The 24,330-nt window shown below is 40.9% G+C and overlaps 1 protein-coding gene across 6 annotated transcripts in view; it reads left to right on the top strand.

Moving 5' to 3' along the window:
• myocd (myocardin) overlaps nucleotides 1-24,330 on the top strand; it is a 101,029-nt gene that overhangs the window by 4,441 nt on the left and 72,258 nt on the right. For 3 of the 6 annotated variants that reach the window (XM_069929508.1, XM_069929506.1, XM_069929511.1), the window contains exons 1-2: nucleotides 3,166-3,397; nucleotides 6,315-6,380. In XM_069929508.1, the coding sequence (XP_069785609.1) occupies nucleotides 3,277-3,397; nucleotides 6,315-6,380 (187 nt within the window). In that variant the 5' untranslated portion in view covers nucleotides 3,166-3,276. Of the gene's footprint in view, nucleotides 1-3,165; nucleotides 3,398-6,314; nucleotides 6,381-13,864; nucleotides 13,899-24,330 lie in introns of those variants that run through there. The other 3 variants (XM_069929507.1, XM_069929509.1, XM_069929510.1) reach the window with 3 other exon arrangements.

Below are 24,330 nucleotides of genomic sequence, written 5' to 3'. Positions count from 1 at the left end.
TTTTTTTTGACTTTTACGATAAAAATGGGAAAGGAAAGCTCACAATAAAGGCAGGGTAAATTGGTGTAAAACAGATGGGTGCAGGACTGGTTAAGAGACGAGTACATAATTTTGCATTTTGCAGTATTACATTATATCTGACTGTGCTCTGCTCCAACTGTCGCCAGTATGGTTGTAGATAAAAATAATTGCAACCACAGTTGTATATACAATGCATTGCATTAATAAACACTCCAAGATGTTGTAATGTTAAAAGAACTGGTGACTCACTGGAAGAGTTTGAAAGGTAACAATCAGAGTGAGTTGTAACAGCAAGATTTTTTGGCAGCTGCTTGGTTTTAATTAAACAGCCACGCCTGGAGTCCTCTCAAATGTTTCCAAATCCTAACCATCTGTCGAGATGCAAAATACTTTTCTTTTAAAAATAAATATTGAAATGCTAATACTAATGCTACAATGAAAAGAGTTACATCCAATCCTTCTCCATAAAGAATCATGTTAATTCTTTTCTATTTGTTACCAATAAATGACGATCAGAAAATCATTAATTATTTGATTTAATAGCACTGTCACTTTTGGCGTTTATTAAATGTCTCAAAATCTTATCATTGCACTCAAGCTTCACTTGTGTTTCCTGTGCAATTACGTTGATGGGAAGGACTTGCGATGTCTTGTGCTTGGTCACAGAGTCAGTATAAGATTTAGACCAGCTACAATAGTGAATGCTTCCAAGTCACGCTTCTGTTGTAGATGCAGTGTTAGAAGTTTTCAGACCTTATTGCAGTGATCGATGAAACTGAAGGACCCTTTCATTATTTTCTCTCAGTGGCATTGTACCAGTAATTACAATGAAGAAGTATTCCTTGGTGGTTGTTGAGAAGGGACTTCAGGGACAGAATTCCAGAATGAGGAGTCAACCACCCAAGACTCAGATGAGGAGTAAGTACAGGTATTTCTCTCTTGGGACTGAGAATCTTCAGAAGTCTCTACTCCAAAGAGGTGTATTAGGTATATTCAAAGTTGAGATGTTTAGATTTTTGGATATGGGGGATTCAAGAGTAGGAGAGCAGAGTCCTGGGGAAAGAATAGCCCAACCCTGATCTCATTCACAGCGGGGATGATGGGTTGCATGAACTACCCCAGCTGATATTTCTTACAATCAAATATCAAGTGGATTCAATAGGAGAGGAACTAATTCTGGGGGAAAATAAATAGTGATGATATCACATTAATAAGATAAATCCAAAATTAAATAATCTCCCTTGAGAGAACTGACTTGGTAAGGTGACCAAGCCACCAATTTAGAAAAAAAGGTCTTGACTGTGTGGGAAGCTCGTGTTTTCACTACTGACCCTTGGGCTTTTACGCTGTAATAGCTTTTCATTATTGGGTTGTGCATTTCCATAACTCATTCACAGTAGGATCTACATCATGCCATAGCATAGGAAAATTACACCCTTTAGCTCTCAACTCAGGTTTAATATTCAATTATATCGTGCCATATGTACAAGTTTGCAACATCTACCCAAGTGTTCTGCTTTCTCTCTAACAAATAAAAATCCATTATTTCAGATCTCTACTGCATTTTGTACTAGACACTACCGCTTAATTTCCTGTCCAATTTTCCTTCATCAGTTATATTAAGTTGATATCATCACTATTTATTTTCCCCCAGAATTAGTTCCTCTGCTATTGAATCCACTTGATATTTGATTGTAAGAAATAGCAGCTGGGTTAGTTCATGCAACACATCATCCCCGCTGTGAATGAGATCAGGGTTGGGCTATTCTTTCCCCAGGACTCTACTCTCCTACTCTTGAATCCCCCATATCCAAAAATCTAAACATCTCAACTTTGAATATACCTAATACACCTCTTTGGAGTAGAGACTTCTGAAGATTCTCAGTCCCAAGAGAGAAATACCTGTACTTACTCCTCATCTGGTTGACTCCTCATTCTGGAATTCTGCCCCTGAAGTCCCTTCTCAACAGCCACCAAAGGAATACTTTTTCATTGCATTAGTTTCCTGGGGACTTGGAGAAACATAAGAATATGAAAAACTTATGAATGACAGAATGGAAATTTCAAGATAATCTTTTAGCTGAATAAAGTATATTCAAACCTAGCCAGTTGACATTTATTTTGTGGATGAAGACTGTTCAATAGGGTTTAACTACAACTGGCATATAAATGGGGTGGCACAGTTAGTGTAGCATTTATTGCAAAGTTAGTACAGTGCCACCAACCAGGATTCAGATCCAGTGGTGTCTGTAAGGAGTCTGTATGTTCTCCCTGCGTTTGCATGGGTTTCCTCCGGTTGCTCCGGTTTCGTCCCACAAAAACATACGCAGGTTGTAGGTTAATTGGGGTGCTTGGGCAGCATGGTCTGGAAGGGCCTACTATCATGCTGTATGTTTAACATTTAAAAAAACTTAAAATCTCAACATACCTATATGGCCCTAACCTTGGTAGCAAAGCATTGCTTAATTATGCTTCATATTAATTACTTCAAAATTTATAAAAAATTAATAGGCAAATTTGCATGGAGCAGGAGTGTTCTTTTGAAAACTATCTTGGAGAGTAATTTGAAAAAATGCCAGTATCACATCAATTAACATGTTTGTTTTGGAACCAGAGCATATAGGAGGACCCTGTTTGATTGTCTAAAGCGCTTCTTTAGTGTTTTTCTTTCTGGCAAAGATCTATTGCAATGCTAACAGTAAATTCACACTAGTGGTAACAACAGCAGCGGCAGTATGTAATTTGTGGGCCCTTTTCAGCTGGGTGAGCAAGTCACTCACTTTTAACCGGCGTGCAACTGCTGGGCAGATAGATTCACAGCTGACAACTGGTGGGACTATTTTTATCATCTTAATTTGATCAGTTGTGCATAAATCATCTGATCAGATTGCAGTGAATGGTTGAAATGCTTCAGCCGTTTGCCTTCTTGTATAACCAGCAGTCTTCCTTCAATTAATATTTAAATGTTATTTTCTGCAGATTTAACATGCATTGTTCCACCTTTTGGTTTAAGGTTCTGCCAGCGCCTGCAAGGAACTATTTCATACAGGTTACAACATGCATGCAGCAAGCTTTATTTATAGGATCCCAGCACTGGAGGGAGTGCTGCGAGTGACCTCATTGTCTGTATGGTGTTTCCTTGCCCATTCATTTTGAATTGGAAAGGAAACTTTAAGAAGTATGGGGCTAGTGAGTGGGACTTGGGCTCTTCCACAACATGGCTACAGTCGGATACTTGTAGGGCTTTAATCAAGCATGGTTGGTGTTACAGAAAAGCAAGGCAACGTGTTAGGGATCTTACCTTGCAGAATACACGAAGACCAGGATGACAGCTGTCACTTTCACTCTTGTATCATTTCACAGAGACTAAAAGGAGGTTTGGATATATTATCTTTTTTTAAACATAGCTCTTGCTATCTTTTAAACTCAAACTGACTTGTGGACTTTGTAAGTTGTTGTTAGATATAGAGATATATATTTCAGTAATTAATCTCCAAACCAATTATGGCTTCTATTATTGGGTGTTGGTTGTTCAATAAAAAAGAGGATCTGTCCTTAGGGTTTACTTTGAAATGACTGTGCATGTAAAATTTGGAATTTTCTGAAAAAGGATTTACCACTCCTCAAATTATGACAAATTTTGCATCTCGTGGACACAAACAAATTAATTGTTAATCACAGGAAGGAGTTCTCATATCATTAAATACACACACAACACTTGTATCAAAAGCATTTAATGCCTGGATCTTAATCTATCTGATGGCCAAGAAGAGAGGGAATAAATACTGAAGAGCTTTTGTGAGGGAGTTTAATATTGTTAGAGAAATGCTGCACAACATGGCCAGGATTTGTGTGTGTGTGTGTGTGTATGTGTGTGTGTGTGTGTGTGTGTGTGTGTGTGTGTGTGTGTGTGTGTGTGTGTGTGTGTGTGTGTGTGTGTGTGTGTGTGTGTGTGTGTGTGTGTGTGTGTGTGTCACTGTTTGACCTCTCAGTGTTCACCGACTTGCATTATGTGCTAGGACCACACACTGTTCTGATTCCGTTTCAGTGATGTGTTCAAATCTGCATCCTGTTTTTAATGATATATTTGTGAGTGTGTGTTTCTTGTTTGGTCTTCAGAAAAAAAAAGAACATTTCTCCAGGTTAATGTGCAGCTGTTGTCTACACAAGTGGTTGGTTCTTCAGCATTGGTTTATTTTCAGGGTGGGATTTGAGCACAGAATAATCATGAAAATTATTAAAACCAATCTTCAGAAATGTTGTTTACTATCATTTGAGAAAATATATAATTTACTGGCAGATCTACGTTTTGAACTTTGAGTGGAATATTGGAGCGTTTTGTCTGGTCCACTAGAGGGAGCATCATTCTGCCATTCAATAACAGGATAAAAGCTTACAACTGGGTTGTGTCTTACCACATATCTCGCAGTAGCCCCAAAGAACTTTACAAAGGGAGAATTATTTTGAAGTGTAGCCACTTCTGTGATGGTGGCAAATCCAGGAACCCTTTTCTCATCAATCAAGCTGTTCAAAAATACAGTGAGATGTATGATATTGGTTGAGGGAGAAATCTTGGCTAAGATATCAGAAGAGTTTCCTGCTATTCAATAAATAGTGCTGTGTGATCTAGAAATCAATAGCTCTGTTACAGTCCTGTAATTCATAGGCAGTGCCCCAATTTTATGTTTCAGCCAAAAGAATAATCAAGCCTTCAACACAGCAATTTCATCCCAGGTTTTTTTAACATATTGATGCAAGAGAAATGTTTTCAATATTATATAAAAAGAACCTTCTAGAGGCAATTTCAGAGATTTTGGGTGCTTGCCCACATGTATTTTCTACTAAAGGTGAACACACAAACTTCAAACCTGTGGTTGCCTTCCTCAACCACAGAAATAGCCAGATCCTCAGAAGCCCTTGACTGAATATGTGCAGGTGCACAGAAGATGCCTACTGCAGTTTTTCCCAACATCCAAATTGGTCTGCATGCAATAAATTTTAAGCCTGATACATCGTTTAAGAATTACAGACATCACGACTATTCTGACCAGTATCAGTCTTGATTTGAGTCACACAGGAAACAACAGATGTTGGAACCTGAAGCTGAAAGCAATCTGCTGGAGGAGCAGCATCAGTGGGAGAAAGAAACTGAACTAAGAAGCTTTGGGTTGGACCCCTACGTCAAGACTTGATGCTTTCAAGTCTTGATGAAGGGCTCCAACCCAAAACATCAACCATTCTGTCTCTCCCATTGATGCAGCTCGACTCGCTGAGTTCCTCCAGCAGATTGTGTTTAGGTAGTAAATGTGCCTTGTTTATGTTTCTCAAAGGCCAATCAAACCATTACTTAACAATTCTTCCCTTTTATTCAGTGGTATGAACCGCAAATGCTAGGTGCTTTTATTTTGAAGTACAAGTGTCAAACACAACACTCATCATTTTAAGGCAAGGTTCCTCTCTCGATTCAATGGCAGATTTAAATTTAATCAAGGCATTGATAGGGAGGGAAATCAAAATATTTTCCAGAGCACAAGGTTACACAGTAGATGTCATGCATTTAAGGTGTGTGTGTGTGTGTGTGTGTGTGTGTGTGTGTGTGTGGGGTGGGGGGGGAGGGGGGGAGTCTGAAAATGGGCTTCCAGGAGTAATGGGAGATTGCATGAGCATGAAAGAGATGGAGGGATACCTAGCAGGTGCAAGCAACAGAATTTTAGTTTGCTTATGTGCGTAATACATTTTCACAGGCCAGCCATCAAAACAGAAGATTTTAGTCAAAGGAATTAGTATAAAGATAACACTCTGGCAGAACACGCTGTTGCTTTTCTAAAGTACAACAAATGGGGTAAAATCCCATGATTTATGATTTCCCATAAAATTAGAAAGATAAGCATTTGCCCAGTAAATTACCATTAGCAGTGGAGGGGGCTTTCAAGACTAATAGGTATAGCAGTTGTTGATTGGCATTTGAGTACGAGCATAAGAGTTTATTGTCGTGTACGCAAGTATAATGTGCAGAAAATCCAAATTTTGTATTTGCTGAAGCCACACATGAAAGGTACACCAACAACAAGAGAATAAATTAACATAGCCACAATATGCAATGAACTACCGTGATTTTTATTTTTGCACCTGCTGAAGTTTCAGGATGCTAACCTACCTGGCCTGGAGTTTATACTCCTTATGGGAATCCAGCCAGAACTTCTGAAGTCACAACTTAATTGCAGCAAATGGACTTCAGGGAGGACAGTGAAGGGCTGGATGACTGATCTCTGCAAATTTTGCTTTCCTCGCAGTTCTCCAGCTCCGTCTCCAGCAACGACGAACTCGCGAGCAGCTAGCAGACCAAGGCATCATGCCACGTAAGTACATCAGTTCTCTTTTCATGATTTCTAAGTAACATCAGAGCATATAGTTCTATTAACTGCCTCAAAAAAAATATCTAACAGGAAGCAACTGTCTGCCATTGGTTACACTACAAGGAGACAACCTCTGTGAACTCCATTGCAAAATAGATGTAACTGGTAAAGCAAAACTCACATTCTTCAGTTGTTTTAAGTCTCATCAGCTGTTATTGAGCTGAAAATATGTAGTAAATCAAATTAATTGTTTTGAGGGATGAACACACACACAGTTTAATAACCCGATCTTATATCTTATTGCCAGCTGATTGCAGTGGCTTGATTCTGGTGGATATGAATTTATTTTGTTCCGAATTCATACAACTGAGGCCCAGTCCCTATATGTTGGCCGTAGAAACCAAACCTCCTGATAAATTTGGGCCCATCTGACAGGCAGCAGGTTTTGTGATTCTCGGCATTCGAAGCATCATCAAGCAGAAGCAGTATTGTATACATTGGAACCACAGCATTACAGAACCATTGTATTATCTGTAAACGTGTGCCTGTTTACTCACAATTTGGAGAACGCAAAGTCAGATACATCATTACATCGGGATTAGACCATAAGGCTTAGGAGCAGAATTAGGCCATTTGGCCCAATGAGTCTGCCCTGCTATTTGAATCATGGCAGATGCATTTTTCCTCTCAACCCCAATCTCCTGCTTTCTTCCCATGACATTTGACACACTTACTAATCAAGAACCTATCAACCTCCGATTTAAATATACTGAAGTTTTAAAAGATTTTTATATTTAGACATACAACATGGAAACGGGCCATTTCGGCCCAGAGCCTGTGCCGCCCAATTACACCCCCGATACATTTTGAACGGTGGGAGGAAACCGGAGCCCCAAGGGAGAACATATAAACTCCTTACAGACAGCATGGGATTCAAACTGCTACGCCAACCATGCCACCACAAATTGCACTGATTCACTGCCCTCAAGGCAAAGAAATTTCTCTTCATCTCCGTCAAGGAACACCCTTTTATTGTGAGGCGGTGCCCTCTGGTCCTTGACTCTCCTCTAACATGTGGATGCCCTAACAGTGTGAATATGTTCAGGGCAACTGGTAACTTTAAAATCAAAATAATTGAATACATTTCATTTCTTCTTTTTTTAATGTTACTTATTGGTCATATTTATTGTTAAACTACTGGATTGTCCTAGCAATTCATCCAATTCATTAATGTCCTTCAGGGAAGGAAAATTGCCACCTTTCCCATCAGGTAACTCCAGAAACAGCAGTGTAAAGAATTGGTAAATGCCCTTTGAAGTCAAACCACTTCAGGTTCAAGGACAGTTCAGGACAGACGACAAAGTCTACTTTTACCAGTGATGACCCTTATCCCATGAAGAAACTAAATTTAACAGCAAACTGAAAGTGTGATTAAAACTTCAAAACATCCAAAAAAAAATGCAAAGCTATTATTACTAAACGGTGGGGAAGAGCTGCTTGTGCAATAATCTAATTGCCGGCTTGCTGACTGTTTTCTTTTGCCACTGGACCCTGTCCCAGTTAATTCCTAGGACAATGTGCCATATGATTCACTTAATTGTCCCCTATCCTTGCTAATCAATCACTACTCGGGGCAACAGTAGAAGTCAGGATTTTCAAAAGCTCTGTATCCATAGAAATAATTACAAGGTTATTGAAATACTTGAAATGTGCATTGGTGAACTTTAAAATTTTGCAGTTTGTTCTTTGGGGATTTTTACATGTACAGGTATACCCCACTTTATGAAACTAGAGCATTGTTACAGAACCTTTTGTAAGCTGAAATGGCATAATGTGAAGATACGATTATTATAGGAAAAACTTTTGAGCGTTCCCAGACCCAAAAAAGTACCAAATCATTCCAAATAGCACACAAAACCTAAAATATCACTAATATTTATTAAAAGCAGGATTGATTTGATAAATACACAGCCTATACAGTAGAAATAATGTATGTACAGTGTAGTTAGGCTGAGTCTTCGGAGGTTGGGGTGGTGGGAGACTGTGATGGAGAGAGAGGAAGAGCTGCTTGGGGGTACGCGAAGCCTACATACTGGCTCGCTGCTTTCACCACATGTTTTCATAAAAGCGAATATTCGTAAAGCGGGGTATATTGCTTTGAATAAACACTAAGCTAGATAGCTCACATCTCTCACACTTCACTCACTGCCCCAGAATAGCCAAAACATTTGGCCGCTCTTATTTTGCTGCGAAGATGAAGTTGAGTTTGAACTTACCTGCACATCGAGGTACACGCTGGAGTTTTTAAAGTTTGGGTTGCCTTCCTTTGTTTAAATTCTAGTTTAAAATGAATCAAACAAATTTACATGGATCATAGATACATCCCTTTTGTACTGGATCAACTGCAGTGCATTGCTCCCAGTTTGTGTGGAGATGTGGAAGATGTGATGTAGGGGAGGGGCAGCATGCAATTCTGCTGAGAGGATTTGAAAGGTTGCATCCTCTTCAAAGAATGAAAAAAAAACATTTGATTCCCTTGGAAAATTAAATGTCTCCATTCACAGGACATCTGCATATAGGTACCTTTTATGTAACCAGAAGCATAGCTCTCAGTAAAGTGCAGGTGTTTAAATGTATTCTATTCTACCAGCACTCCAGTACCTCCATCTCACTTCCTGGGCTAGTAAAGACATCAGAGATACCTCACTCCTATAGGGTGAGCAGGTACCTTCGGTTAAGGGTCTCCGCTAAACTCTGACACGATTTCTGGCGGCAAAGATGCAACAGGCCTTTCAGCCCATTGAGTCCACACTGACCTATTTACACTGATCCTACACAATTCTTTATCCTCCCCACATTTTCATTAGACCCCAAACCAGCAACACCTACTGATCTAATCTCTGATCCCTTCAGTGAGCCTGTTCCATGACTTCCTGGTTAGCATCAGGCCATTACCTCACAGTTGGGCTGTTTCCCTGATTCCAATTGCCCAGAACTCTGCAACCCATAAGATGCGCTAAAACTCCTGGTATCCAGTGCCTATGGGAATTGGTAGATGCCAGATAACTGCATTTTATGGTTGCTTGACGCTATTACAATGCCTAATACACCTTTATTAAGAATAAACAGTTTATGGGACAAAAATACTGTACTTACACTGAACAAACTTCACTTACATGAATATACAAACCTTAAAGCATTTTATTTTATTTTCAATCACATTATTTGAAAACATTTGACAGTCGCTGCATCTGCAGGTTCCTCTCCCTCCACAGAGCCGCCCACAAGACAAACAATAGCATTATAGATAATTAACATCCCCTTCTGCAAGTTTGCAGATAAAGCTTCTGACCGGGGGAACTCTAACTAAGCAGGGATAAGGAGGCACTTTCAGAGAGTCACTTCAATGGCGAGCTGCTTCGATCAGGTCTTCATCCAGGTGACGCCATTGCTGTTTCACACGACTTTATTCAAACAGCTGTTATGAATAAAAGCACAACTAAGGCCCTCTGCTGGCTGATTATTTTCTCCCATCTTCACCAAATATTTACGTGTTACCTCAGAGAACATCTACTTTTACAATTTTAAACACATATTTTAATCTATTATTCTAATTTATTTTAACTTTTAAATTTATTTTCCTACTTTTTTTGACGCTTGTTTGAGGCTGTTGATTGATCGAATTCTGTTTTACTGTAACAGCCATCCTGCCCCATCAGGATGTGACCCATCCACACCCTAGTCCTGGAGCAGTGGTTCTCAACCTTTTTCTTTCCACTCATATTCCATTTTAAGTAATCCCCATGCCATCGGTACTCTGTGAGGGTTTGCTTAAGGTGGTATGAGAGTGGGAAGGTTGAGAATCACTGCTCTAGACCCAATTGTCAGTGAAATATTTTGTTTGAGAAAATTTGTCATTAGCCCATTTCCTTTAGAGTTATGAAACCATGCACATAATGAGTCAATTAGGGACAATTAAAACAGTGGTTTTCAAACTTTTTCTTTCCACCACATACCACCTTAAGCAATCTCTTACAATCACAGAGCACCGATGGCATGCGGATTACTTAAAGTGGAATGTGAGTGGAAAGAAAAAAGGTTGAAAACCACTGTCCTAGACAAAGGGGAAGATCTGTGACTGTTATTGGTGTCCAGGTTTCTGGAATTACTGAGTTTACAATCCATGGCTGAAATAGTCCAACAGAACATGGTCCATTGAACATCGAAATCCACAGCACAGTACAGGGCCTTTTGCTTGCAGTTTAGTGATGACCTAATTACCTACTCTAATGTGCCTAGAATTTCCATACTGCATAACATTCCATTTTTCTCAGTCACTTGTACATAATCTAATTTTCTCTAAAAATATCCTTTTGTACCTGGCTCCACCACCATTGCTAGCAGAGCATTCCATACACCCCCCACTCTCTGCGTGAAGAACTTACCTCCCATATCCCTCCTGCTCTTTCTCCTAAGCACTCAAAACTATGCCCTTGTGTTAGCCATTTCAAGCTCAGGGAAAAATACTCTGGCCATCCACACGATCAATGCCTCTCATCATCTGACACACCTCTATCAGGTCACCCGTCATCCTCCGTCGCTCCAAGGAGAAAAGACCTAGGTCACGCAACCTGTCAATAGGCATACCCTCCAAATCCAGGCAATATTCTTTTAAATCTCCTCTGCATCCTTCCTACAGCATCCACATTTTTCCAGAACAGAACACAATATTCCAAGAGGGGTGGAACCGAGGGCTCATATAGTCAACATTACCTCAGCTCCTGAATTTAATCTCATGGTTAATGAAGGCCAACACATCATACACCTTCTCATCAGCCTGTGGAGCAGCTTTGTATGTCCCATGGACAAGGACCCTGAGATCTCTCAGTTCGTCTACACTGCTCAAAGTCCTCCCATTAACAGTGTATCCTGCTTTCAAATTTGACCTTCCAAAATGAACCACCTCACACTTTTCTAGGTTAAACTCTATCAGCCACTTCTCAGCCCAGCTCTGCATCCTATCAATGTCTTTTGTAATCTCTGGCAACCCTCCAGACTATTCACAACATCAGCCACCAGGCGCTTGAGAAATCTTTCTCAGAAACCTTCCATTAGTCAACTTCTAGCTTCTTTACAAACCACGAAGAAGCAAATGCAGGGTAGTGTTCAGATCGTAGCTTCCTTTCACTCAGAAACATACTGATATATTTTAAACACATTGTGCACTCAGCATGTTGTATTCTGGGAATTACTAATGAGTTGCTTTCTTTCATTTGTCTAAATCTTGCCATTCCACATTCGAATGTGGAGACTATAACGTGTGACTTATGAGATACTGAATGTCCTTTGAGTCCAACTGCTGTCTGCATGTTGCTTCAGTGCAGAACTGGGCAGAATCAGTTTGCCTGTCTGAAGTAATCCGTAACAAGAATGTGGTTTTCCATTTCGGCATTTATTTTGTTTGATAAAGAACCTTTGTTGCTAATTTATATCAGCAACTTTTTGCCAGCATCTTAAAGATTGAGTCCCATATTTCCAACTGTCTAAGTAATTGTGCCGTAAAATTTACTTTGTTTTTAATCCTGGCTTTTTAGAACTTTCAAAGTTTGGAGCTCATAAAAACTGTAAAAAATAAACTTTTTTTAAAACCAAAAATGATCTTTATTCATGATAAATTATTTAGTAAAGGAAAACCTTTCAAAGTCTCTGCCCATCACAGTGATTTCCATCACTGTACATTGTTATGTTCATTTTTATTTACACTGAGGCACCCCCCCCCCCCCCCCCGACCTCTTGTTTCAGCCTCTCAATGCCTGCTAATGAAAGGACTCTAGGCTGTGGTCCTTCCTCACAGTGCCTTGTGGGGACTGTGTGGGCCCTTGGCTGCACCAAGCCTCAGTGCATCCCCGCACTGACATTTCAATGTGCTGATAGACCAACCAGTTTTGGGCAGTCCAAATTGCGTCTTTCACTGAGCTGATGGACTTCCAGCAGTTCTGGGTATGTGACCCCAGGAACAACATGAAGATCTCTATTGCTGGGATGAACCATACAAAACAAGGATCCTTGCCTCATTTTCCACACCCTCTTAGTGAATCTGCAATCTGCAAAGAGATGGGTGACTACCTCCTCTCCACTGCAGTCATCTCAGAGACAATGTGCAGTGTGGGTGATATTCTGGTTGTACTGGAAGGATCTCACCACCAGCCAAACCAACATTTTTTTTCAACATTCATTACCGTATATTTCAGTAGATAAGACGATACTTGAAGCACCCCAAAAAAAGAGGTAATCCTAAAGGCCAGATACCAAAACCATGACCTTAAAATTCTACTCAAAATACCACTTGACTCCACTCAGATCCCACCCTTTAAGCTACCAGTATTTATTTTTTAAAAAGCTGCTGTAGTGTACACAATTTTTATTTTGCACTAAAATCTATTACCAATGTAGTGTTAAACCAATAAAATTAAAATAAAATCCACACACATTTAAAATCCTTGAAAATCACAAGCTTCATTGTCGGAAGCAAAGAATTCGACAAGCCATCTGGAGTCTCATTGCTTACATTGTCGTTACATGACAGTCTGAATCTGGTATGTCGGCTTTGGCTTCGTCATCAGTAACCTCCAATAAATCATCCTCCCTACCACCCATTGCACGAGAGATACCGCACTTTTTGAGCCATTTTTGCCATACAGTATAACCAGATTTTTTCCTATTCGTGAAACTATTGCACCAGGCTACTGTACCTTTAAACTCTCTGTTGTGTTCTGGGTTTGAACTTGTCCACTTCAGTGCAAATGCTCTGATGCTATTTCATGTAACTACGAAGCAAACCTGCCTCTCTACGAGTACCCATTCTGCAACGTGATTTTCCAACTCTAGCCAACAAATGATTCCTCATTTCATTGAGCATTGTTTCTGTGGCATTTTTTTCTTAAAACATCTTCATTCTTTCTCCAGTCTCTCACCATTTTCTCAGTTATGTCAAATGTCCGTGCAGCAGCTCAGTTGGTCGATTCCTTGGCCACTTCAATCACTTTTAACTTAAAACTTGCTTCATACTTTCTTACTTTTGATGGAGGCCCCCTGAGAACGCCCGCCTTCCGGCCATGCCCAACAGCTCAGTTAACGTGTCACCAGCTCAGTCAACACAGATATTTGGGGGTGGGGGGGGGGCGTCATCTTATACACCTGATTATATGATGAAACCACGAAATTCAGACTGAAATTGGGGTCTCATTTTATCTGAAGGTCACCTTATCCACCGAAATATATGGTAGTTTTTTTTTCTCTTTTTGGCTACTGGCCAAAACTGGTCACACGGAAAAGCCTTGCCCCAATCACATTTCAGCCAGGGAAAGTGGCTCAAGATCTAATATCTCTGCAGCCACTCACAATGGTGCTGTTACTTTCACAACCCTTTAGGTAGGAAATTGGTCAACTCCAGCGCTGATGAAAGCACAGTAATTTATTTCAAAGTCCAGATGATGTTAGAGTTGAGGTAGGACTCAAAAGGTTGGCAATTTATATTATACAATTCTGTGTCTTTTTTTAACTTTAGATTTTTCTTTGGATTACATTTTCACAAAATAGACAAGTAGGGTGATGTATAATGTTATACTGTGACACTGGATGCACACGATAGATAATTATTAAAATTGTTTATGGATTAAGTATAACATTTCGTGAAAAAGTACAAGTGAATTGTGTGGTCATTTGTGACAAGGGAATGTTTCTGATCATTTGAAAATGCTCGATGCCAGCAGTATGTGTAAAACAGCCAAGTGTTTGGAAGTTTTACTTGAGATAAGAGCTTTGTTTTACATGCTAATACAGATGAAGGGAAGGAAATAATTAGAGGGCTTACCACATCTCGGAGATCACGGGCCTAGGCATTTAAAGGGACAAGCCGAGTGCTAGACCATAGAATTGCTCAAAATGCTGAGAACGCAAGGTTTAGAGCAGTTCAGAGAAAGGAAGGGAAGAACTGTGAAAATAAGGGAGTGAATTTAAATTCTGGGCTTTGGCAGACTGGGAGTCAGTAGAGGTCAGGAAACAGAGTAACATACTGTGGAGCATTGGTTCAGCTGACACCTAGGTAGGAAGTGAGCTGGTAGCATCCAGCAGAAACCTGCTTCAATCTTCACCTCTGGTGTTGCCTGTGTGGAATTTGCACATTCACCCTGTGATCACCTCTGTCTTTTCACCCACATCACAGAGACATATTGTAGGTAGGTTAAGTGGCTGCTGTTTATTGCCCCATGTAGTAGAAAAAAGAATCTGAGGAGAATTGATGTGAGCGTGCAGTGAGTAAAATGGGATTTGTGTTTCTTTTTCTTTGGCTTGGCTTCGCGGACGAAGATTTATGGAGGGGTATGTCCACGTCAGCTGCAGGCTCGTTCGTGACTGACAAGTTCGATGCGGGACAGGCAGGCACGGTTGCAGCGGTTGAAAGGGAAAATTGGTGGGTTGGGGTTGAGTGTTGGGTTTTTCCTCCTTTGTCTTTTGTCAGTGAGGTGGGCTCTGCGGTCTTCTTCAAAGGAGGTTGCTGCCCGCCGAACTGTGAGGCGCCAAGATGCGTGGTTGGAGGCGAGATCAGCCCACTGGCGGTGGTCAATGCGGCAGGCACCAAGAGATTTCTTTAAGCAGTCCTTGTACCTCTTCTTTGGTGCACCTCTGTCACGGTGGCCATTGGAGAGCTCGCCATATAACACGATCTTTGGAAGGCGATGGTCCTCCATTCTGGAGACGTGACCCACCCAGCGCAGTTGGGTCTTCAGCAGCGTGGATTCGATGTTTGCGGACTCTGCCAGCTCGAGTACTTCGATGTTGGTGATGAAGTCATTCCAATGAATGTTGAGGATGGAGCAGAGACAGTGCTGATGGAAGTGTTTTAGGAGCCGTAGGTGATGCCAGTAGAGGACCCATGATTCAGAGCCGAACAGGAGCGTGGGTATGACAACGGCTCTGTACACGTTGATCTTTGTGTGTTTCTTCAGGTGGTTGTTTTTCCAGACTCTTTTGTGTAGTCTTCCAAAGGCGCTATTTGCCTTGGCGAGTCTGTTGTCTATCTCTTTGTCGATCCTTGCATCAGATGAAATGGTGCAGCCAAGGTAGGTAAACTGGTTGACCGTTTTGAGTTCAGTGTGCCCGATGGAGATGTGGGGGGGCTGGTAGTCATGGTGGGGAGCTGGCTGATGGAGGACCTCAGTTTTCTTCAGGCTGACTTCCAGGCCAAACATTTTGGCAGTTTCCGCAAAACAGGACGTCATGCTGGCTCTGAATGGGCAACTAAAGCGGCATCGTCTGCAAAGAGTAGTTCACGGACAAGTTGCTCTTGTGTCTTGGTGTGAGCTTGCAGGCGCTTCAGATTGAAGAGACTGACATCCGTGCGGTACCGGATGTAAACACCGTTTTCATTGTTGAGGTCTTTGTTGGCTTGTGTAGGATGCGTGTAAAGGGGCAGTAGAGGGGCACATTTCCAAGTAGTGTATTTCTATTATTATAAATTCCATCGACTCAATTTATCGTGTTGTAACATTGCAGAATATTTACAGAACTTTTTAAAAAAACTATAGGCTTCAGATTCAAATTCCAATCTGCAAATTCAAATTCCAATCTGCAAGTTTTGATCATTGGACACTTGTTCAACTTGTCCTGATCAGAGGAATCTAACCATGAATTCAACTTGTCCTGATCAGAGAAATCTAACCATGAATTCAATGTCCTGATCAGAGAAATCTAACCATGGATTCAACTTGTCCTGATCAGAGGAATCTAACCATGAATTCGATGTCCTGATCAGAGAAATTTAACCATGAATTCAATGTCATGATCAGAGGAATCTAACCATGGATTCAACTTGTCCTGATCAGAGGAATCTAACCATGAATTCAACTTGTCTGATCAGAGAAATCTAACCATGAATTCAACTTGTCCTGATCAGAGAAATCTAACCATGAATTTGATGTCCTCATCAGAGAAATCTAACCATGAATTCAATGTCCTGATCAGAGAAATCTAACCATGGATTCAACTTGTCCTGATCAGAGGAATCTAACCATGAATTCAACTTGTCTGATCAGAGAAATCTAACCATGAATTCAACTTGTCCTGATCAGAGAAATCTAACCATGAATTCAATGTCCTGATCAGAGGAATCTAACCATGAATTCAATGTCCTGATCAGAGGAATCTAACCATGAATTCGATGTCCTGATCAGAGGAATCTAACCAGGATTCAACTTGTCCTGATCAGAGAAATCTAACCATGAATTCGATGTCCTGATCAGAGGCATCTAACCATGGATTCAACTTGTCCTGATCAGAGAAATCTAACCATGAATTCGATGTCCTGATCAGAGGCATCTAACCATGGATTCAACTTGTCCTGATCAGAGAAATCTAACCATGAATTCAATGTCCTGATCAGAGGAATCTAACCATGGATTCAACTTGTCCTGATCAGAGAAATCTAACCATGAATTCAATATCCTGATCAGAGGAATCTAACCATGGATTCAACTTGTCCTGATCAGAGGAATCTAACCATGAATTCAACTTGTCCTGGTCAGAGAAATCTAACCATGAATTCAATGTCCTGATCAGAGGAATCTAACCATGGATTCAACTTGTCCTGATCAGAGGAATCTAACCATGGATTCAACTTGTCCTGATCAGAGAAATCTAACCATGAATTCAATATCCTGATCAGAGGAATCTAACCATGGATTCAACTTGTCCTGATCAGAGGAATCTAACCATGAATTCAACTTGTCTGATCAGAGAAATCTAACCATGAATTCAATGTCCTGATCAAAGGAATCTAGCCATGGATTCAACTTGTCCTGATCAGAGGAATCTAACCATGGATTCAACTTGTCCTGATCAAAGAAATCTAACCATGAATTCAATGTCCTGATCAGAGGAATCTAACCATGGATTCAACTTGTCCTGATCAGAGGAATCTAACCATGAATTCGATGCCCTGATCAGGGGAATCTAACCATGGCTTTAAGTGGTGACGTCCATTCGATCTGAGAAGGAATAGACAACACCTCGTGTTACCACCTATCTCATAATCATGAGATCATTCTCTGAAATGATTATCTGAAGACTTGCTGAATACCTTTGTTAAATCTTAATATTACAGTGGCCGTGTTGGTTTATTTTCATGGTTCTCTTTGTGTCTGTCTATTCACATTTTCACATCAAAATTGAGTCAGAATGTATTTCCCCTCTGGGCCCTGAAGTAAGTGAATGGGCATCTAGGGGGTGAGCCCGGAACACACCAGGATTCATTGCCGGAATCCAGTGGTTCTAAGCACTGAGGAAGGAGGGCGCACACTTGATAACTCAGAAAATGCCACCGCTCACGAGGCCACCCCACAGAGTCCAGGCAGCTGTTCTCAAGAGTGCAGTAAAGAATATGAACATCTAGTCCTACATAATATTACTATATCATTCAAAAACCTTAATCGGAGCAACAACGGAAAATGTGATGAAATGCTGATATATACCTGATTCAACAATTTGATGACTCTTGAATAATTCTGTAATGTTGCTTCTTACAGCATAGCATTGTTTCCAAACATGATGCTTCTAGCCACCTGCCTAGAATATTATTATTGGGCGAATGACAAAGCATTGTTCAATTGGAATGCTTTTAAAATTGTGGAAAGTATTTTCTGAACAAAAGCTTTAGTTCCATTTAAACTCTAACACAGTCCTGTTGGCTGTTATTTTGATCATCCTCATCAGCTACCTGATAAAAGTTATCCCAAAGGCTGGTAATCCAACACTGACACAATCCAGTTCATCATTATCAGGGAAAAACTGACAACATTCCGCATTTAAACCAATCTTAAGATGTGGATAACTCAAGTGAATGGAATTGCAAAGGTTTAGTTAATAGTTTCTGTCGCGCAACTGAGGGCATTCAAGACCAGAGAAAGTACAGCACACTTTTACTCAGTGAGAATCGCACAGTCTTTGGACTGAACTGGGGTTTTGGCAGGGATCCAGGGTTTATATCGGGATATGTGGGGGCAGAGTCAGGGGAGGAGCCGGTCCTTAGGACATCGCATCAGCAGTGAATTCCCAGTTTACATTTTCTAAATCAGCCATGGCTTGCGTTAGTGGTCGTATCAACAAATGTCAGAGGAGGACACGATCAGTTTTGGTTACAATGCTTGGGGTGGCCCACTGGCCAGACTAGTGAAGTGACTGCCGGGGTGGTTGGAATCAAAGCCAGTTGTAAAGCACAAAGGTCCAGAGTGGGGATGAGCAAAATTTCTTCTGTCTTTATGAAAGAGAAGCATAAAACCCCAGAAATATTGTTCTTGTGATATTTACAAGCAATATTGATGGTTAACTTAGTTGATCAGAGAAAATGTTGATAAATTATAGGGAAATAGAAGCAGCATTGTAACAGTGTGGATTATTGAAACATTGAAAAACAATTTCTTACAGTAAGAACATGTGTAGGAAGCACTTTAACTGTGTTTAAATTTTGACTGGCATCAATATATGAATTGAGCTTTTAAATTCAATGAAACAGTCTCGTATGTCAAGTTTATTAAAATAGGTTCAGAGAAATAAGTTAATTTATGCATCTATTTCAATTCATTTTCTTTGCACTGAAACCCAACTTTTGTTCCATTTCACTTCTATCATTGCCCAAAGGGGCAACTTGAGGGACATTATCTGATCTTTGAACATGCCGGTTTGGAAGGATGGTGTCGGAATTGTCAGCATGGTTTACTCAAAAAAGGATGTCTGATTTTTATACCAAACTTAGCCTAATTTTTGCAGGAGTGAAAGAACAAAATATCATTTGAAATTCAAAAGGCAAGTAAGAGAATGCCCTTTGTTGGTACAATGCATCTGGATCTAATCATTATTTTCTACATAAAACAGAGATGGATAATTCAGGTGTTTGTCATTAACCAGAAGTATCTAATTTGTCATCACGTTGCACTAGAGATAGATAGTTAGAAAGAAAGAAAGAAAGAAAGAAAGAAAGACAGACAGACAGACAGACAGACAGACAGACAGACAGGCAGACAACAGACAGGCAGACAACAGACAGACAGACAGACAGCATGGGGCAGCTGTGTTACAGTAAGTCAAATAGCATAGGGTGTAGTGTAAAGAGCAGTGCAAGGACATTATCATTTTCCACAGAGATATCCATTTAATAGCCTGATTACAGCAGGAAAAAAATTGTCCTTAAATCTGGAGGTTTGGTTTTTGTCAAGCTCGCATATTTAAGAGTATGTTGGGGTTGGGTTGCATCCCATAATGTATAAGCAGCTTTCCAGGGACTGTGGGAGATGTAGGGGGATTTGGTGGAGGGGAGATGGCCTGAATATTCTCTGTAGTTTCGTTGTCTTGGACAGAGCAAGATGGGATTCTTCCTGTGGTGTATCTGTAAATGTGGATAAAGGACTTCAGCGGCATATTGTATTTCCCCAGGCTTCTAAAAATGTAGAATCTTTGTTGCACTTTCTTATATGTGGCATCAACATGGTTGATTTCTAAAGGTCTTGAATCTCTCACCTCAGCACTCTTGATATTTACAGGGGCGTGTGGTTCTCTTCATTTCAATAAAGTCAATAATCATCTTCTTTATATTAACAACATTTGAGGGAGAGGATTTACTCTGATACCATGCCACTGAGCAAGTTGTGCAGCATTCAAGAGACTAGAAACGTTTCCACAGATGCTGCCTCATCCACTGAGTGGTTCCAGCATTTTCTGTCTTTATTTCAGATTACCATATTTTAAGATGCATTGAGAAAATGCAACATGTCAATAGAACAACTAAATTGTTTATGTTTTTTCCTCACTTTGAATTATGTGTAGGAATGTGAATTAATATGGTAGAAATAAAACAGTGGCTTAAGCCTTCTGCCTCCAGATTATTTAGATCAATCTTCCAAGTTTGTGTCTCTGACTATCTGCCCATGTTGCTTGAGATGGAAAACTGCCCACTCTATCAGGGTCTGTGTTGGTTGGTATAATCTTGGCAATAATTGACCAGCATCACGAAACAAATAATTTTAAGGTGCATGTTTAATCGCTACAAGGGCAAACACTTTCTGAAAATATTTCAGATTTGCGGCACTAAAGGCAAAGAAACTAGGTCAGTTCAGAGGAAGTTGATTAATCCCTCGCATATCAAGAAGCTTTTCTTTCTTCCTTCCCAACTTATTTGAAATTCATTTTCTATCTTTATTGTGTTCTGCTTGCTCAGGCAGTCAAAGCAACGCAGACCTTGTCTTGATTCGTTATCCACTGTTTGGAGATGTACAGGAAGAGCAGATCTCTAGCTCCAGAAGGGGGCAGGGTGGGGGAGGTGGGGCGGAGGGGAGGTAAAATACAAAAGTCTGCAGACACCATGACTAAAGTAAAAACACCAATGCTGGAGAAACTCAGCAGGTCAAACCATGTACTACGTATCAAAAAGATAAATAACCGAGGTATGAGAATCTCTAGCTCCAGTTTCTCTCACTCCTTTTGACAAGCTTCTGAATGCTACCCTTCCAAAAGACTCAGTGCCTTGTGATCAATGCAATTACCCACCAAGTTTACAAAGTTCTTTTAAAATTTGCTCTATTGCACCCAGAAGTTCCTTTAGACATGACATTAGTGCGAACTGAAGAACTTAAGGAGATTGGGGATTTAACAAGTGTTATTATAATAGACTAAGATCTGAAACAGAGATTGAATTAATTCAGAATTTTCCACCAGGATTCATGGAGAGACATTTTTTTTCCCACTGTTCCATTTCAGCTGTCTGTTGACTTTTGTAATACTGTGTAAATGATGGCAATTACATAGTTAGGTATGGAACACTCTGAGCTGCTATCTTCAAAAAGATTGATTAGCAAGACGTTTTGAGTTAAAAGCTCCAATCCTTGAATGTCCTGCGTTAAACATCCCAAAATACCAAAAGATTATTCAAGTGGATTGAACGTATGCCTGCTGTAAAACTGTTCAGGGTGACCTAACTGGCAGCATCAGATGCTATTAAAGCCGACTCTGTGAATTATTTTGGAAATAATTACTGCAGATAGGCCAAAAGGGTAACTATTAAATGGAGGGAGCAAATTGAAGAATGGGATTACACCATAATAGCTCCAGTGAAAATAAACACAAGGAGAGGCTTGAAGGAGCAGGTAACTTTTTTTTGTCATTGTGTTCTGATATTGTACAAAAACAAGAAATATGCCCAGAATTATGTTAGTAAGCACAGCATTAGAAAATGCTGTTAGTAAATGCCATCATTAGGAAGACCAAGCAAATTCCAAGCCCTTTTTGCTGAGAGACCGACAAGTCTATTCAGGTATCACACCTAATGAATCATTCTTATTCTCAACTGCTTGCATTATAGATATGCTCGCAGAAACCTTGACATGGGGAAAATCTGCAATGTTTTCTAGTTTCCTTATTTGAAAGGCAATAAAAGTATTGGATAATGAATATAGGAAAATAGATGCACACAGCATAGGAGACCATTCTGCCCCTTGTGCCTCTCCTGGAAGGGCTAGAATTATGAACATCACAGTTGTGATAGCAAAAGAAGAGATCTAAGAAATTGTAATGAGTGGGTGAAATTACTAAGGTCAGAAACAAGGAAGTAAAAGGGACAAATTCCTGATGGGAATATATTAACAGCCCCGTGGATCTGTTGACTAAATTGAAGGATGCAACCCAGCAAGTGAACCAACTCCTAAAAATAGTGGACGTCCTGTGGAAAACTAACCTGCATCCAACACAGGTTTTTATCTGAGCTGATGACATCACTGATGGTGTCACTTCTGGTCCATGTAACAGAAGCAGTGATGTATGTAAGCCAAACATGCAAGCCTGGAGCTATCGGTCTTGCACTCGACTTCATAATGTGTGCATTGGCTTCCCAGTGTATACATCATCTTCAGTGATTCCACATGTATACATTGATGTCTATGTAGAATACTTTGCTATATTGATGACCCTCAGGGTCCAAATGATATTTGGATCCTGATGTGGAAAATTTTTCTTCAATGCATGCTGTGGCTCTGAAGCTGCCAATGTTTTGGACTTCACAATCATGTGTATGGTTTGACAAAACAGAAGCCCAATTCCAGTTGAGGCAGATAACATCCGATTCTATGCGGTGCTACTATGGAGAAAGTGCCCTGGATTGAGAGACGGAATGCTGAGTTTCTGATTTTTCTACTGCAGCCTCTGGAGGAGGGTAAGTATAAGAGTCTGCTCATCCATACCTTTGGCTTCTCACAACATGAGTGAGTGGCCAGTTTACTTCACTTGGATGGCTTGGGAGACAGGACCCCTTTTGCATTTGTGAATGAAATGCTGGCACTAGCAGAAGAGCATAGGGCCTGTCTCATGTTTGAGCAGGTTTTCTTGGAGCAGTTGCCAGAGGATATCCACATGCTGCTGGCTGATGAGGATTTCAGAGACCCTTGGAGAGTTGTGGCCCATGCTGACATTCTATGGCGGGCTAAGCAAGAAAATGTGACATCCGTAGGACAGGTTACCAGATCCTGTTCACAGCAGCAGGACTGTGCAACTCCAGCAAAGGTTGATCAAATCCATTGTCAGACCACCAGTTGGCCAGGAGACAATGGGACGCAGATCGCATCCATTGGTGTTTCTACCATCAGTGATGGGGCGCAGAAGCTTGCCAATGCTGACCACCCTGTGTTTTTCATGGAAACGGCAGGGCCAGCTATGGCTAACGGCTATGGCGACTGGCCATCGAGCCGTTCCTTGGTGGATACAGAGGTCTGAGATCAGTGTGCTTCCACCTTTGGGGTGTGACACACATTACATAAAACCCGGGCCATCACTGAAAGTCACAATTTGCAGTACTATCCAGATACTTGGCATGCGTAGGATCCTGCTTCAATTCAACGATGCTAAGTTCACCTGGATGTTCACATCAGCCGCGGTCGCACCACCGCTGCTGGGTGCTAATTTTCCCAAAGCACATGGCCTGCTGGTTGATCTAGAGGGACAAAGGCTCATTCACATCAGCACTTTCCAGACCTTTGCCCCGGTGGGGCCAAGCTGCCAGCCCTGCATTGCGACTCTGTTACTCTTTTGGGGATTGAATTTGCCAGGTTGTTGGTGGAATTCCCTGAAATAAATTATGCCACAATTCATCTTGGCTATGCCTAAACATGGGATGCACTACTACAGACCAACTGAAGGGCCATCACTGCACACCCGAGCTCCCAGGCTCCCTCCAGATAAGTTTCGTCTGGCCAAAGAGGGGTTCGAAAGATGGAGGATGTGGGTATTGTACAATGGTCTGATACCTCCTGGGCCTCCCCGCTCCACATGATACCAAAGGCCACAAGTGGATGATTACTGCAGGTTGAATAAGGTTACTGCATTGGATCGCAACCTGGTGCTGCATTTACAGGATCACGTCCAATCTGCAGGGAGCCCGCATCTATTCCAAGGTGGACCTGATCCAGGGGTATCATCAGATCCCGGTCCACTTGGATGACATTCCAAAAACAGCTATTATTACACCCTTTGGACTTTTTTAATTCAGAAGGATGCTTTTTTGGGCTCAAAAATGCCATGCAGACTTTCAACATTTAATGGACAGAGTGGGACGCGATCTTGACTTTACCTTCATATAGCTTGATGGCATACTTATCACTAGCCACAGTCATCAGGAACATCTCTCCGACCTGTGCAAGCTTTTCACTTATTTGAATGAGTTTGGGCTGACCACTAACCCAGCCAAGGGTCGATTCAGTTTAGTGACGATCGACTTTTTGAGCTATTGAATTGGCAAAGAGCAATGCCGCTACCACCAGAGGTGTAGGTGATCCGGCAATTTGCTAAGCCCAGCATAATTAAAGGCCTCCAGGAGTTAGTTGGAATGGTGAACTTTTATCGCCAGTTTCTACCATCAGCGGCT

The sequence above is a fragment of the Narcine bancroftii genome, chromosome 3, assembly GCF_036971445.1.
Source record: "Narcine bancroftii isolate sNarBan1 chromosome 3, sNarBan1.hap1, whole genome shotgun sequence".
NCBI lineage: Eukaryota > Metazoa > Chordata > Chondrichthyes > Torpediniformes > Narcinidae > Narcine > Narcine bancroftii.
This window is presented reverse-complemented; position numbering and strand designations above follow the sequence as displayed.